The following is a 17,917-nucleotide window of genomic DNA, read 5'->3' as shown; positions in this document are numbered from 1 at the left end:
AGATTATTTTATTTTCTACCATTAATACCAATATTAGTCATTGCTTATCCTCTCATCTCTTTAAATGAATAATCAGGATATTATCCCATCATTCTTCCCTGATTTACCACATTGCTTGTAACATTATTCTGCTGTTCTTTTCTGAACCTGCAGACCTTTAGTTCTCAACCTGAAAAGAGGATGCCCTTGTCATTTAGCTGACATTTCAAGAGTTTCTCTTCTTTCTTTGCTGCTGACATAAACATACAAACCTCTTATATTATGTAGGTGGTACATTACTTTGAAATATATATATATATATATATATATATACACATATTTATATATGTATTTGTTTATGTATGAAATACGTGGTCACATGATTAGTGGTCCCTTATTTAAGATTTTTAAACAAAATTTTTGTTCCCAATACTCCAGTAATAATAATTCTCCCTTTTCACCCTTTTTAATAAATAAAATATATATTAGCTCCTGGTAGTTCATTATTGCATTTCACTGTGGCTTTTTTGAATGACTATATGTCATTCAGGTATAAAATAGAAAACTATTGGAGTTTATTTGATTTTTTTTAGTCAATGATATTTAAATTATTACTCAAATGACACTGTGATATTAGTAAAGTTATTTTACCTTTCTTTCTTTTTTTTTTTTAATTTTTTTTAACGTTTATTTATTTTTGAGACAGAGAGAGACAGAGCATGAATGGGGGAGGGTCACAGAGAGAGGGAGACACAGAATCTGAAACAGGCTCCAGGCTCTGAGCTGTCAGCACAGAGCCTGACGCAGGGCTCGAACCCACGGACCGTGAGATCATGACCTGATCTGAAGTCGGACGCTTAACCGACCGAGCCACCCAGGCGCCCCTATTTTACCTTTCTAAGAAGAATTCAATATATTCTATTTCACATCTTAACCACATGAAAAAAGTTTTCAAGTTTCTGAAGATTTAATAGAATTTTTATCCATATTGTTATACCCCATTATCAGTGTTTACTCATCAAAAAAAAATTACCTCAGGTCTCAGGAAAGTACAGATTCCTGGATTCAAACAAGACATAAAAAACCATTTAAAGAAGCTTCCCTATGGGGGCCTGGGTGGCTCAGTGGGTTAAGTACCTGTCTTCAGCTCAGGTCATGATCTCACAGCTCATAAGTTCAAGCCCCATGTTGGTCTCTGTGCTGAAAGCTCAGAGCCTGAAGCCTGCTTTGGATTCTGTGTCTCTGTCCCTCCCCTGCTCATGCTCTGTCTCTCTCTTTCTCTCTCAAAAATAAATAAACATTAAAAAAATTTAAAATAATAAAAATAAAGAAGCTTCCCTAGGACTATGAACTTTAGGTGGATAGGGTCCGCTTCCGTTTTGCTCCTGTTAATAACCCCCATGGCTGTAAAAATATATAGTACATGCTCTTTGTTGAATTAATCCATTCTACTATTCTTATCCATATTCTTATCTTTTAATTTAACTTTATATTATTAGTGTGATTTAATGCATACAATTAGTATGTGTTACAGACAAGATGTGAAATTGGTCCCATTTTTGGAAAGAATTTCTTAGTAGAATTTTTTATAGCTGGTTTGATTGATAAATGGTAGCCTATTTTGTTTCATTTCATTTCATTTCATTTCATTTCATTTCATTTCATATTGTTTATTTATTTATTTAGAGCAAGTGCTTATGTGTGAGAGTTGGGAAGGGGTAGAGAGAGAGAGGGAGAGAAAGAATCCCAAGTAGTCTCCATGCTGTCAGCACAGAGTCTGATGCAGGGCTTGATCTGATGACCATGAGAAATCTCATGATTTCTGAACCAAAATCAAAAGTCAGACATGTAACTTTCTGAGCCACCCAGGCGCCCCAACAATAGACTATTTTAGAACTCTTTAGAGTAATATTACCATAATAGCACTTAGAAAAAAAGTCTACTGACACATTTATTAACTGTTCATTAATATAATATTTAAAATGAGGCATGTTCTCTTTGTTTTTACTTCAATAAATGAAACAATAGAAGAGCAATTCTGTGACACTGTAGCGATTTTCAATCAAAGGTTTAGTGTCTGGTCATTGATAGTCTATACATCTTTCTCAGAAGATTGAGTTTCTTGAGGTGCAGAGGCCACATCTTAGTGCCTGTCTTGGTGCCACAGTAGCAACTTAATAGGTGATTGTTAAGTAAATAAATGAATAAATGGATAAAGTATAAGGCTTCCTAATCTGTGTGCATGTATGTGTGTGAATTCTGCAAAATAATGAAAATGGCAGTATCCAATTTTTTAAAGTAGTCCGATAGCTCTCTGATAGTACATTATGCCACTAAAAGCAAAGATAATCATTTTGTGCATTCATTCAATTAATAAATTAAATGACTATACTAATAGATACTACATGCCCAATTTTATACCTACTGACTTTAACACTGAGAATGGTTTAAGTCTCTGGTGATACAGGACAAGTAAAAATGAACTATGCTTTTTCACTTTTTCAATTTATCTAGACTTTTTAAAAATTTTTATTTGCTTCCTTTATATCTTTTTTTTTTCACTTGTTCTTCCTTAAATGCAAATGCTTCTTAAAGAGAATTCTTACAGGTTGATTTTTTTTCTTAACTCTTCTGCATTTTGCAGGGGTCACAGCGTAACACAGCTAACACATGAAACCGAAGCTTTCGTTGTTGATTAGATGGTGTCTAAGCTGGTGAACATTAAATGCCATTTTGCAAATATAAGTATTGTATTTTCTCATCTAAAGTTACTCCAAAAATGACATGATCCAAAATCCATGAAAGGTTATGGGAGACCAAATATAACAAGTTGTTAAGGCAGATGGACGACTTTGGTTGAGAAGGATATGTGCAAATTTAGATATATGATTTTAAGCAAATCAGAGGATATTTTTCTTAATTTTAAAAACTGATGCTATGTGTCAGAACATAAAGGTATAATTTGAATTGTAAGTAGCTTTTCACCTCAACTGTGCATCTACCTGCGTATCACAATCTCTGATGTATCATATGAATCATGTCAGTTTTTATTGTTCATATCTTTTCAGGCATCTGGCAAGCTGAAATTGCGATTTGTTTTCACATATGTTGTGATAGAGAAGATTCAGGATGTGTAGTGGTTTAGCATCAGGCTGTATGTGCTTTAATTCTCACTTCCAGTGGTAAAACATTCTGTCATATTTTTAAAAGTACTGGAATTCTTATTCTAATATACTTTAAGCGGTTTTCTATTTCTATGCTTTTTGTATCTCCCTTACCATCCCTACCACCTACTTTCACAATTTTAAACAACAACAACAAAATTGTACAAATATCATCATTAATTTTCATTTTCATCATGGTCTTAGATATCTAATTAAATGGATAATTATGTGAAGACATACTCTTCTATAGTAGGATGATTGCTTCATTTATAATTCAAATACATCTTTAGGTAATTTTCTTCTTATATATCAGGAGGTATATATAATTTGCTTACAGCTATGCATTCTTATCTTTGCTAAGCTGTGATATGTTTAAGCTGTCTTAAACTCCTGTTTGTAAATTTGTCTTGTGAAATTAAGACTTGGATTTAATGGGGTGCCTGGGTGGCTCAGTTGGTTGAGCATCTGACTTTAGCTCAGGTCAGGATCTCATCGTTCATGGGTTTGAGCCCCATGTTGGGCTCTGTGCTGACAGCTCAGAGCCTGAAGCCTGTTTCAGATTCTGTTGTCTCCCTCTCTCTGCCTCTCCCCTGCTCACATTCTCTCTCTCTCTCAAAAAAAAAAAAAAATGATAATAAAAAATATTTTAAAAAAAGGCTTGTATTTAATTATGCCTGATTCTCATATACCTTTTGCCATGATTTAGTTCATACAGCTTGTCTTCTATTTTACTTTCTTCCTCTATTTCACATATGCACAGTTGAGAAAATAGTATTTTATATAAAATGCATGGAGAATAATGGTTTTCTTGTAACTGGTGTCTGAGCAAGTTGGTTATATGATGAATAAAAACAGTCATGATAATTTTTTATGAGAAATGCCCTACCTTTTTAAGTTGACTGTTATTGATACATTATGAACACCTTCTTCCCAATTTTCTTTTCTCAAATTACTTTTGTGTTTCTATTCTACCCTTCTTGCTTTAGTAACTCCTTTGCTTCTTCCTGCTCTCCCCTCTGATTGTAACTAATGACTAGAACTTAATTTTCCTTTCCCCACCCACACTTTGCTGACATCATAAATTATTTGGATACAAATGGACAGTATTCATTAGCTGTGCACTTTGCTGAAAGAGCCTTACACAGGAGTGCTGCACTCTCTCATTTTTATTAAAAGTTAAAATGCTTTTGCTGTCAGGGGGGTTGGGGTAACTTAGCCATGATAGAGGACAGGGCTACAGTGCTAATAAATAAAAATAATAACTATTACGCTGGTTGAGTGACCCTGGGAAAAGAGCACTACACAGCTATTTGTTGTCCCCTTTCACTTGTCAACAGCACTGGCTTAAAAGCTTTAGCTATTGTTGAGGATGTAATGGAGCCCATGGAAAGTTATGAAGACAACTGTCAAAAAACAATCAGGCAAAGATTAGTTGAGTATTTTTGTGTATCTGTGCTGTTTTGGGACAATTCTTACATTAACCTACGGCAAGTGACAACTGTCCTTTTCCTTCTCATGTTACTACACCTTTTTCTATATCATCCTTATTGGCTTGGACCGTTTGAAAAATGCATAGGAAGGGTAGATAATAGAAACTAAGGGTTGTGGGTCATTGCCATAAAAAATGCACAGATAGTACTATTATCCTTGCTGAGATTTTCAAATTCTGGTTCATTTTGGTGATGGGCAAATAAAGCATATGCATGTATGTTTCATTTGATTTTGAAGTCATTCTTTTGGGTAGTTGTATATTAAGTGGCAGCTGTAATGTTAGTCAACATTTTTAAGTGTTACTGTGTGCTCAGCAGTGTTTTAAGAGCTTTACATAAATTATCTCCTTTAATTCTTTTGACAATCATATGTGGTAAGTAAGTGCAGTTACTATTACTGTTTATAGGTGAGTCCATTAGAGCATAGTGAGGTTAAACTACTTGCCAAAGGTCACAAAACTAGTAAGTGATGGAATCATGTCATTTGACATTAGTTGTTCTTTTTTTTTTTTTAATACCTAATAGCCCAACATAAGTGAGATTTTGTATGTGAGAAATACCTCTTTGCAACTATTTCTTGAAATGCTACCCTCAAATTGCATGGTATTTTTGCTGACATCTAATATTCGAAACAAGGACAAAACAAAGTGTTGCATGAAAATATACTTACTTTCTGAGTGATAGAGTAGATACACCAGTATAGCTCCATAAGTTTCTCTTTTAAATGGATTTTTTTTTTCTTTTTGCCTAGAAAATATAGAGCCATCTTGTGAGGAGTAAACCCAAGGTTATTGATATGTAGCATTTATATCATATTGATTATGGCATGTTTAATCATGCGATAAAAAAATATTCTTCTAGAATGTGGTATAAGATTGAGTATAATTGGGCAGGTGTGTTAATAGTTTTGACTTGTGCAACGAGAAAATTTAAGCTTGTAAGTATTGATTTAAACATTTCAATAGTCCAAAAACTGATTGCATATTAAACATTTTAAAACTTGAGTCAGCAGGCCAATTTTTTTTTTCTTTCTGTTAACAAGCTCTTATTAACTTTCAAGTGGAAACAAACAAGTATTTTGGCACCACTAAAAGTAAAGTATTTGTAGAGCTTAATTCACTTTAGGATAATTACATATAAAAATGAGGCTTATTGAAATTCTAACGCTTTGGAATTTCAGATGTGTTTCTCTTGTGTGTTGTGGTATTTATTATTTCTTAATGTTTCCTAGAAGAACTTGACGTTTTCAGTGGCTGACTAGCTACAGTGCTTGGCTAATGGGAATCTTGCAAAGGCTTGTGGTCTTCAATAGACAAATAACTTTTCAGACATATAAAAGTTTTTGCATTACTTCCATAACATAGTTTAATATTTTCCCCCAAATATTGTCTAGGCCAGTGCATATTGTCCACATGAATTAAACTCGTACAGATAGTTGATTTCCAGATTCAGCCCAATATTCCCCTCGAAAATAATCTTATTATCAGTAATTGAATAATTAAATAACAGTACATTGAATTGTAATTAGCTTTTTGAAGAAAATATATTTGGCCAAGTGTTCTAACTTGTGTTTATTCTTCAACTTTATGTTGGCCATCAAGTGAAAGCTTCCAATGGGAGAATGTTGAATTAATGAAACATAATTAAGAGATTAGGCACCCAGGAGCGGCTGGGTGGCTCAGTCAGTTGGGCATCCGACTTTGGCTCAGGTCATGATCTCATAGTTTGTGGATTTGAGCTCCTCGTTGGGCTGTGTGCTGACAGCTCAGAGCCTGGAGCCTGCTTTGGATTCTGTGTCTTCCTCTGTCTCTCTGCTCCTTCCCCACTCATGCTCTTTCTCTCAAAAATAAATAGACATGAAAAAAAAAAAAGAGATTAGGCACCCAGATCAGCTATCATATAATAATTGTTCAAAACTATATGAGGTGAATAAAACTGGACTAACATTTTGAAAAGGTTGACTACTGTAAGAACATGTTGCTGTGTGTGGCATATTGAAAAGGACACTGAACTAGGAGTTAGGCTTCAAGTTCTACCTGTATCATTAATTAGATTTATGATATTAGGCATATTTTAACCTTAATTTACAATTTCAGTTTGTAAAATGAAGAATTTGGTCTATACCACTTATGACACAAATTGTATTGAGCAAAACAGTTTATCTCCCCACAGTAATTTCCTTGGTCAAATATTTAAATAATGCTGTAGAATCCATAGCTCATTTAAGGATTGACAGTCTTGTTAACACATAAAAAGATCTAAATGTTGTAGAAAAGAAATGTAAATTTGTGTAATTTTAATTATATTTACATGACAATGAAATGCTTATTTTGTTTGTTAGTTTTAAGTAACCAAACAATTTGGGTTCTCTTTATGTCCAATATGTTTTAGTAAATCACTTTTATGAAATGCTTATCTAGATGATATATAAAGATCCTTCCAGGTTTAACATTCTGATTCTATGGCATGAATAATCTACATATGCTCTTACTTCTTGACTTTGAAGGATGTATTGGTATATTTTGAAGTTTAGCCATATCATTGTTCCTTCCAAAGACAACTCCCATCCCTAAATGTGCATCCTATCCCAAGTCAGAAATAACACAGCTTAGTTTAAGCTACAAAATTAAAGTATAAACAATGGTAGATTTGGTAAGACCTAACTCTTGGGACTTTGTTTAAAAAGTCAAATATTACACATACATATTTTTTGCTTGTTCGATTTTTCAATGAGCTCTGCCACTGCAGCTCAAGGGAGATTAAGGGAAAAAACCTACATAAACACAAAGCAAAAACCCGAGCTTGTGTGTAAAGCTACTGCACTGGAGCAAATGTGGTTTAATTCTTGGCACTGGCACCTTGTTGGAGAATTACAATATGTTGGCATGAGTCTCTAGGTCTCATTGTTCCAGATGAGGGAGTCAGTCTTAAGAGTGTTTGGCACTGAAGGGAAAAAGGAGTGAGAGTTATAGGGAATGAGCAGGCCCTAAAGAGGCAGGATGCTGTTGTAACAATGGCTGGCACAGTTGGGGGGGCCATTCACTGGTAGGGATTGCCATAGGCATTGATGTGAAGAAACATATGTGAGCAAAAGAGGCAAGGATGAGGAGGGAAAATCAAGCAAACATCAAAAGGGTCCTAATGGCACAAAGAGACAAAAGTAATCCAATCAGAGTCATCTTGATATTAATGGATTGACTGATAAGGATATCTGTCATTTCCCTGTAATTTATCTTATCACTTGTTTCTTACCATTTATTCTGTTTTATTTTAAGATATGCACATATTTATCTTTCCCCCAAAGAAACAGATCCCTGAATTAAGAGGCTCTGGTTTTGTATTCCATCTGTTCTACTTTCTGCCTAGGTGCTGCTGGGAAAAGCATCTTTCTGAGCCTTAGTTTTCTCATCTGCAAAATGGATATAATAATAATGCATAACATTGACAACATTGTGGTATCTGACAGCATTATATAAACTGAAATGCTATGCAAATAATAAGAACTACTATTATCTCTTCTATTTATTTTAATATAGGAAACACTAGTTTTTATTTTTGACAGCAATTGTGATACTTTAATGTTTGAACAAAGCATCTCTCAGGAGAATTGTTACAGGTGCTTGAAGGAAAGCTATGGCATATCTTAATGTGAAAATAATGGAAAATCCAGTATTTGAACTTTGGGAAATAACTATGTCCTCAAACATACTATACATACTCATAGTATAAGATGCAATTCCACATGTACTTATAAAAATAACATCTTACGTTAGAAAATTGAATATTTAGTAGATAGCTACTATCTTTTTTAGTCCGTAAATACTGAAGCAGCACTTACATAATTGTGTCAAATTTCACTTTAATCACATTCACACATTTAATGAACAGGTGTATTATAAATATTGGGATTTTGCCATTTGGCATCTTACAGTTCTAGTCATGTGTATCCTATGGATTCTTTACCATTTTCAGGGAAATTCATCCATTGGTACCTGTGCATCCTTTGTATTCATTTATTACCATTGTGACATCATCATTAACCATCATTGTTACCATCCATTGTGAAATCATTTCTTACCACTTCTTCATGAACTACCAATGGAGACAAATTAGAACAGTAGCAGTTGGAGGAATACTTGATGTGGACTTGCTTAAAGCTCTTTATTTCATAGTAGTTTAGATAGAGAGGTGAAGTGGGTGAAATGATATGCTTTTGGTCCCCCTGACTTTGAGATCCAGTAAGTTGAACTTAGCTCCATATGGGCAAGTTCTCATAATAATCTTCTGAATTAGATATTGGTGCATTGTTTACCATTTAAGAAACCAAAGCTTAGGGAAATATCTAATTCAGAAGATTATTATGAGAAGTTTGAGATACCACATGTAAAGGACCTGGTACACCGCTTAGCACTTATCCCTCAAAATAGTAGCTATCATTATCATTTCATTGTTGACAAAAGAGTCAGGAATTTGTAGGCAAGGCGCACGCGCCTGCGCGCACACACACACACATGCACGCGCGCGCGCGCACACACACACACACACACACCTTGCTTCAAAACAACTCTGCCTATTACATTTCGTGAAACCTCAGACAAGTCCTTTTCTTCTTTTTGCTTTTTTTTTTAACCTGTATGATGGATATAATAACAATCTGAGTCTTCAGGTATCAGCTATGATTAAATGAGAGAATGCAGACAGGTAAAAGCATCTAACATAGTTCCTGGCACATAGGCTGCTCAATAAATGTTTATTAAATCTGAATTTAAAGTATATGCCTCATCCAGATTGCAAATATTAGTGACTTTATTCATCCACAGGCATGAAAACTCTGAGTTAGATATGTTCTGATTTTACATCTTTCAAATTACTTGGTCTTAAAGAAGTTATTCATTTTTCTGTAGTGTACATTTAAAGTAAGGTACTTGAAAAAAAAGTGGCTCTGTATAGGAGCCTTATATCTTTATGTAAGTTAATAAAGAGGCTAGGAATGTTCTGCAGGTTTCAGAAATCTGGCGGCTGTTACTTTAACTCTGCAACTTAGACAGAAGACTTCTGTTTCTTTCTGAGCACACTACAGTGAATATTTTGTCTAGCTGCAGGGGAAAAGCTTTGTCATGGACTTTGCAGACAATAGCCTTAAAAGTAAAATGGTCTGCTTTTGGTGCCGGGAGGTTCAGGGGCCTATTGTTAGTGCACAATGGATTTCTATTGCTGCATTCCTGCTTTGCAAAGGTTTGTTAGCTTTTAATGACTGACAGTACTCTATTGCAAATACCGTATTGGCTGTGCCCTGTTTACATGCTACTCAAGAATTTTTGTGGAGTGCTGGAAAAAAAGAAACAGTGGTGTTTGTCTGACCTACTCTGATAAGGTTTAAAAAATGATTTCACTCATGAAGTGTTTACTGGGAATGTAGAAACATTGGAAATCCTTGCAGAAGTATTTTAAAGTTACTTTGAAGGCCTCAATGAATAGAAATATTGATTACAGTAGAGATTTAATCCACTTTATTACTCAGAATTGTCATTATCATTTTCAAAACAATATGGTACAGAAATAGGGATATTTTAAGAAAAAGTAAAAGTAAATTTTATAGGATCTTTCTTCCTTAAATGTAAGAAATGGAGATATTTTGTTACAAAGGAAGAAATGCATTTTGAACATTCCATAGTAAATTCCATAACAAATGTGTACACAGTAGTTGTGGTAGGTGTGTTTATGTGTGTGTCTATGTATATTTTTTCATATATCTATTTTTCACCAGATGTATAGACTATAGGCTATGTAAAACAGTGAATCACTCAGAGCTTTTCACTATTTTATTTTCCATAAGCTTTTGACATCTGAGAAAAGCAAATAAATAAATAAATAAATAAATAAATAAATGCATTCAATATTGTCAGTTTTTCCAAGGAAATTTCACTTCCACTTTGTTGAAAACTCCACACAGGCCTTGTGACTCTGACAATCAATGGCTGTAAGATGGGGGCCTGAGAAAAGTAGACAGCATTAGCCAAAGATGATGATGATGCCTTAAAATGCATTTTACTGTGGGGAAAATGAACCAGTTTCTAATAATCTTATGGTCTCTAGGCCAGACGGTCCCTTTGATAAGTTAACATGTACTCCCTTTATGCTCCTAGTAGGGGGTAAACAAATGTCTGAACAAGCACAAATACACATAAACACCAATGTGGAGAATGGCAGTGTATGTCTTAGATCTAGATAATAAGTGTGGGTATTGTTATTTAGATGGAGCATACTGGGACACTTATCTTTTAGTACACTCCATTTTCTAACTGAATGCAGTGCTAATCGTGGGATTGAAAGCCATTGTAATTGTGTACCCATCTAAATGCTGACAAGAATATACAATTACATTGTTTGGAATTGAGTTTAATGTTTGGGAGTTTTATTAGCATTTATGTTTACTTATACATTAAAATTCAACACAAAAGAAGAGGTCAAAAACCATGTGATATATAGAAACAAAAAAACGGACTAAAGCATAACCTTGCTCTTTAAAATATATGTGCCCTGTCTCAACAGTGGGCATTTTCAAAGAATGTGATACAAATCTGAAATAAGCAAATAATAGGTTTCCATTGTAAGCATTACTCACTTCGGTAGATTTTGCAATCTTTGTAAAGCTTCTTTTGTACGAACTTTTTTTTTTTTTTTTAATGTTCATGGTACTGGCAAATCTTTCCACAGTGTGCTTACCACCATACGATGTTAAACACATATTATAAAGTGGATGTAATTGTAAACACACAGAGGGATATAATTACATGTAGCAGATTTAAGAGCTAATTCTTTGCCTTTTTTCCCCCTGCATTTTATCAACATAATTATTTTTTGACTGCAGACTAACACCCTGAAATTGACAAGCATCTATTATAGCAGGAATTTGTTCACCAAATTGAAAAACAATGAACTGCAGGTTTATATGTACCCATTGTCATAAAGAATTAGTAGGGCTTTGTTCCGCAAGAGGAAAAAGCTAATGATTTTGAAACAGCAGGTGACAAAACACATTCTTTTTTTCCCCCCCTGTTATCAGTTTGTTGATGAAGTCATTATGAACTGGGGCCCAGATAGGGATGGCCTTATTTTTAGCAGATAGACTTTTAATGAGCTGCATTGTAAAGACAGTCATGTTGATTTGCTTACATTTTTTTTTTTCCTTTCCTTAGAAACCCCCAGTATCGAAAAGCTACTCTCAAAGGACTGGAAAGACAAACTTCTTGCAATGGGATCAGGGAACTTTGGTGAAATAAAAGGTAACATATTGACAATTATTTTGATCCAAAATGTACTGAAATGAAGTTTATGTTTAGAAACATTAACAGTGAAAAGTGCTGCTCCCTCTTCTGCCTCATGCATTCTGTCTTTGGTGTTTCTTTTCCCTAGCTTGAACGTGGACGTGTCAGGACTCTGACTTTCTCTTTGTGCTTTATTGATAAATGGAATGCTATTTTAACAGACTAAACCCCTGTATCTTCAAAAGGCTTTGGTTTTCATCATTAAAAAAAAATTAAATGATTCACCTTGTCAGTGGGAATGTATTTATATCAGGGTTAAAAACTGCATATGATGCGATGAGTGTATACATTCTACTGTTAGAAGTGTGAAGGTACATAATTTACATTTAAAACCAGACATGGTGAATGGAGAAAGCTTAATAAAAGGTTGTATTGTACTAACAAGAGCAACATTTTTTGTTTGTTTTTATTTGAATCAGACATTGAACACAACTAAGAAAAAGTCTAGACGAACCTCAGATGATACTGAATATTCATATCTTAATAAACTTTTACTAATAGCAGTGGGAAAGGACTTAATTTCCCATATAAAAATAGTTAAATGATCATTTCAGTTAATTTCAAAGTGTGTTTTCTCAGAGCATGGTAGGCAATCTATGGTTTTCTGTCTGTTGCCAGTAGCACACTTGATTCTGAGTTCTAAAGGATTAATCTTGAGAAAAAAATACTTATTCATCAATATTAAAATATTTAGTTGTATATTACATTATATGGTTTTTTGTAGAAGCTGAATATATATTTAAATATCACCAGATTTATATTAATATACATGTAGAAATATATGTATAAATAACTTTTTTGCATATGTATGTATGCGCACGTGTTCTCCCAATGAAAAAGGCAATTGTCTTTCTTATGGCTCTATGACCTCGCAGCATCCCGCAGAAAGGCAGGACACTAGCATCTCAGCATTTTGAAACTTCCAGAAAATGTTTGACTAAGTGTTTCACTTCTTATCTATTGTATTTGAAGTTTAAATATATTCAGGTTATGATCAAGTATGACTTGGTGGTGAGAGAATGAATGAGGGCTAATCAACAAAATCAGTAACCAAAATCTATCATGGAATCAAATTCAAACAGATAGCAATTAATATGCCTTAAAGAGCTTGAAGACAGAGTTTAAACAGAACAGAGGAATTTCTTTTCCTAGGCCACAGATCCTTTATATTTTTATGTTGGCTTTTAACCCATTTACACCTGAGACGTAGAATGTGTTCTCCCAAGGTTCTTTATTCTCCTCTGACCGAGGTGATAACTGAGCATATAGCAGAGAAGACCGCCTGTTCCAAGCCTTGTGATCTCATTCCATTGGAGGACAAACATTTTTCCCTCCCTAGTTTTCTTCACAAGTCGAACTTAAAAGCAGCCACAGCAGTGATGATAAGCTTAGAGAAAAGCAGCTCAGCTATTCTTCCAGGCTTGCCTGTGGGCTTGGTTCAGGAAGCTGCGGTTCAGTCAAAAGAAGTTTCCGTCTTTAATTTTGAGTTTTTTAAAGCTTCGCATTCAGAGCATAAGTTTGGTTATTGTCCTGTGTTCTGTTCAAAAAGCTGTTTTCCAACGCATTTTAAAAGCAACTGTAGACCTTTCTTCTGTTGGGGGGCATGGTTATTAGGTGCTTGGATAGGTTTGGCAGAAAACTGGGAAAATAGCACTGGCTTACTTTTCCTACTGACTGCCCGTGACAGTTGCAATTACTATCCATTGTTCGTAGGTGGCTAGAAAGTGGAAAGGATACAATAGTGTATAGCCCTCTGGGGGTAAATGAATTTGACTTAATGGTGTTTGGGGGGTCAGACACTCTGATTATGCCATGCCCAGGAATGTGGTTTTCATGCCACCTCACAAGTTATGGGAGAACAATGGCTTTGCTGTTTGCAGCATTTTTTTTTTTTTTTAATGAAGCAAATAAAGGTGTAAGTCTCATGTACGTGCACACTGTTTTGGGTTGGGATAGGGAAGAATAAGGGTGAGCTTTTTTAAATCTGAAATATGCACATATTCAATTATTAGATGATTTATGAATGATAATTTTGAATAATATATTTGATAGACTCTTGCATATGTTAGGACATTTACAGCCTTTACAGTATTTACCAAGTCTTGTGGATTGAAACTTTTCTCCTCTGTTTACACTGGTCAGTTTTGATTTAACTTTGTAAAAAATTTTAATGTTTGGTTTTTTTTTTATTAATTTTTTTAACGTTTATTTATTTTTGAGACAGAGAGAGACAAAGCATGAGCGGGGGAGGGTCAAAGAGAGGGAGACACAGTATCTGAAACAGGCTCCAGGCTCTGAGCTGTCAGCACAGAGCCCGACGCGGGGCTCGAACTCACGGACTGCGAGATCATGACCCAAGCCGAAGTCTGCCGCTTAACCGACTGAGCCACCCAGGCGCCCCTAATGTTTGTTTTTGAGAGAGAGAGAGACAGACAGACAGACCATGAACAGGAGAGGGGCAGTGAGAGAGGGAGATGCAAAATCTGAAGCAGGCTCTGAGCTCTGAGCTGTCAGCACAGAGCCCAATGTGGGGCTCCATCCTACAAACCGCGAGATCATGACCTGAGCTAAAATTGGATGTTTAACTGACTGAGACCCCCAGGCACCCCATTTAACTTTTAATAGTTGCAGAAAATGTGTGAGTAAATGAGTGTGTGTGTGTGTGTCTGCATGTACATGTGCGCCCATTCTTGAATATCTAAAATTATAGCCATATGAGGACAGAGCTCCATTCCTAAATGCTAACCTTCAAGTTGCTGCACGTGAATTCTTTCAGAGCATTTGGACAAAGATTAATATTACAGCTTGGCAAAGTTCAAAGAAGTGTTTCTTGCTATTACTATTTAAAAAGTTAAAATGATAAACTTCTAAAAATAAGAGAAATAAATAGCATTTGGTTTGGATATTTTAGCTATCAATAAATAGTTGTCATACCCACTTAAAGTCAATATCATTCTTCAAGAAACAATGCGGGTTAGTAAAGGTCACCCACTTCTAAGAGCATGAAATTATTTTTCATGTTAGGTTATTTTGCCTGTTAGAATTTATTCCATTTTTATGGTCTGGTACTTTGGAAATGTGAAGTGATTAGGTTTTAAAGTTACATTAGAAACAATCCTCTAAAAAACATACAACAAGGACACTAGATCCAGTTTTGCGGACCAAAACAGTTTGACAAAAAAAACAACAACAACAAAAAAAAAACTTGGCTAACAATGTATGTATATAAATTGATTAGCTGCCTGAAAAAATGACTTATTTCTTCTCCAGTCATTGATATAGTATGGCTGGTCAGCTTATGGTTTTTGTTGTTGTTGTTATCTGTAGCAGAAGCACAGAGTAACAGTGGTGAGAAAGGTGAAGGAATATCTCCTATAGGCTTGTAGTTGCTGAGAAGAGAAAAAAAAAAAGAAAAACAGCGCTTGCACTCCCGTTGGCAACCACGAGTGTCACGCGTTGTTTTAGCTAGCATGAAATTCCATTACACTGAAGGTCAATGCATTGGCACTTCACCTGAGGACAGTATCTGGGGATCCAGGGCAGCTTTGACTAATCTAAACAGAGCATTTGGTTTTCAATAAAGTCATTGCAGGATTTGTATGTTACAGACTTAATTTTTTTTTTTTTTTTTTTTTTTTTTTGTAGAATTGCAACCAAAAAAATCTGCATGCAAAATTCTCTCAAATAGTTCTTTCTTGGTGAAGTTATAAGAGCAGGGCACTGTTTGAGAGGTTTTTCTGGCTAGGTCACTCAGATAAGCCCAAATCAGTTTCTCCACCAGCCTTGTATGAAGAATTCGTTAAAGCCCGGTTTCTTTCCCATTGGTATCCCTGGTTAGACCCTTTCTCACCCTGCTCAGAATGCATTAATTTGGCTGGCAAAGTGTTGTATCCTGTATTATGAAAAATGCCAGCTGCAGTTGGTATAATAAAAAATTGGCTCTTTTGAAAGCTATAATTTCGTTCTTTCTAGAAGATGGGACATAAAGGCAAACACCAGACAGCTCTAGAATGCCAGTAATAGATTCAAGGAAATAAGCCATTCAGCAATATTTTGGCCTCTTAGAACTCATGATAAATACATAATTTTTAGATGCAACACGTGGGTTAAAGTAGATCCTCTGTTAGGTGACATCACATTTGGAGATAAAAGAGATAGGTGGATTCAGTATGTGGCTTGAAAGAGATAATTCTGTTTAAATAACGTTAGACAATTTGTGAACAAGCAGGTGTGGGAAAGGAATCAGATCCCAGGTAATAAATAAAGAGATCCTTAGAGTTTGTAAGTTTGAAACATGGAAACTATAATGCCAGTATTTAGACATGTAAGAGTTTGTATCACTTTGAAAGTTGTTTTAAACCCATTCTTTTAAAACCAAAAAAAAAAAAAAAACTATTTAAGAATTGCATGCTTTGCTAATAGTAACTTGGTGACTTAATGTCATTTGTACATTCAGCTAAAAAATATATCTGTACATTTTTATAAGGGGGTTGGAAATATTATTTATTAAGGGAAATGTTGTATCTGAAATTTGTTCCATGCAAGAGTGAGCCATAAAGAAGGCACATATAGTCATGCACTTCTAAATAAAGTAAATATTTAATGGTTTTAATCTAGTGAGCTTGTTTTATAGTTCCTCTGTAGTTGCTTATGAGTAATGTTTTCCCTTTTTGTAAAAACCACTTTGTAAGAAACGAAGAAAGACTAGTGCTGTGCAGCATATAAGTTTCTGAAATAAATTTGGCAATGTCCGTAAAAGCAAAAAGTGACTTCATGTTTTCTGCACATCACTGACTTGCTCTGCCCCAGAATGCCAGAGTCTTTATGCCAGTGTGTAAACATAGCCAACAATGGGAAGAGAATGGTCAGACACTGGATCTCGTTGATTTCTGTCTTAGGAAGTTTTACATATCTTTCAAAGCAGGTACTTAATAATGCATGTTTTAAACAGATAATCTTACATATTTAATCTGGATTCTATATTTGAAAATAAAAATATGATTTCCTCAACCTTTTTTTTCTCTCATTTAAAAATAACATTCATTCACTTAATAAAAATTCATTTGTGCAATGGAAGTGAAGATTCTAAAATTAAAATAATTTTAAGAACATTATTTTTTTCTTATAGATATGGACTCCAAAGTTTACACCAGCCAGATTATTAAATGATGGAATTAATCCAGAAACTTTTCCTCTTTTTAAACGACCATTTCTCTTAACTGGGGAAGCATAGTGTAGCCAAAAAGTTGGTATCATGTTGCCCTGATTGTTCCCAGAACTTGTGGAAATCAGTTTAACTCTTTTGGTTTATTGCCTTATCTGCTCATTTAAAAACAGTTGCAGGTTACTATTGATTACATGCCCATCTATATACAGGCACACTGTAAACATTATTCCTTACAAAATGACAGAGACATTTCATTCCCAGTTTACATAGGAATAAATTGAGACTCGCAGAGAGAGAGGGAGAGAGAGAAAGAGAGATCACTTATCCAAAACCACATACTTTAACTGTGACAGAGTCAAGATGTGACCCTATTCCTGCCTGTCTTCGAAGCCGGTGTTCTTTGCATGAGGCTGGATGGTCTCTCTTCAGTAAAGTTGGCATGGATGATCTCTAAAATCCTTTAAAACTTGAAAACATTTCCAGCCCCCATACAGCTGGATGCAGCACCCTCAGATGCAGTGATGCTGTTCTCAGTTCAGATCAGTCCCCAGCCCACACAGCTGTTTTGTATTGTTAGCCTATTTATGCATTTACCTTGCCCTTGTGTACTACCTAGCTTACCATTAGTCCAAACTTAGGGATCCAGTTTGCACTTGATGAATGAATGACAATTTAAAAATGCCATGTTTTGAAAAGATTTTTATTGGCTATGTTAAAGTCTGTAATGTGGCAAGTTGGATGTGATTTAAAAAACAATTTTTTTTTTACTTCTTTTATATAATATCCAAG

The 17,917-nt window shown here is 34.8% G+C and overlaps 1 protein-coding gene across 19 annotated transcripts in view; it reads left to right on the top strand.

The window, feature by feature from the left end:
• The window catches only part of SOX5 (SRY-box transcription factor 5), a 1,011,771-nt gene that overhangs the window by 776,673 nt on the left and 217,181 nt on the right, over positions 1 to 17,917 (top strand). For all 19 annotated transcript variants that reach the window (XM_060659511.3, XM_060659513.3, XM_060659529.3 and 16 more), the window contains one exon: positions 11,833 to 11,919. In XM_060659511.3, coding sequence (XP_060515494.1) covers positions 11,833 to 11,919 — 87 coding nt within the window. The remainder of the gene's footprint in view (positions 1 to 11,832; positions 11,920 to 17,917) is intronic.

Source organism: Panthera onca, chromosome B4 (assembly GCF_046562875.1).
Source record: "Panthera onca isolate mPanOnc1 chromosome B4, mPanOnc1 haplotype 2, whole genome shotgun sequence".
Lineage (NCBI taxonomy): Eukaryota > Metazoa > Chordata > Mammalia > Carnivora > Felidae > Panthera > Panthera onca.
The sequence above is the reverse complement of the archived record's forward strand: the minus strand, read 5'-3'. Positions and strand labels throughout refer to the sequence as shown.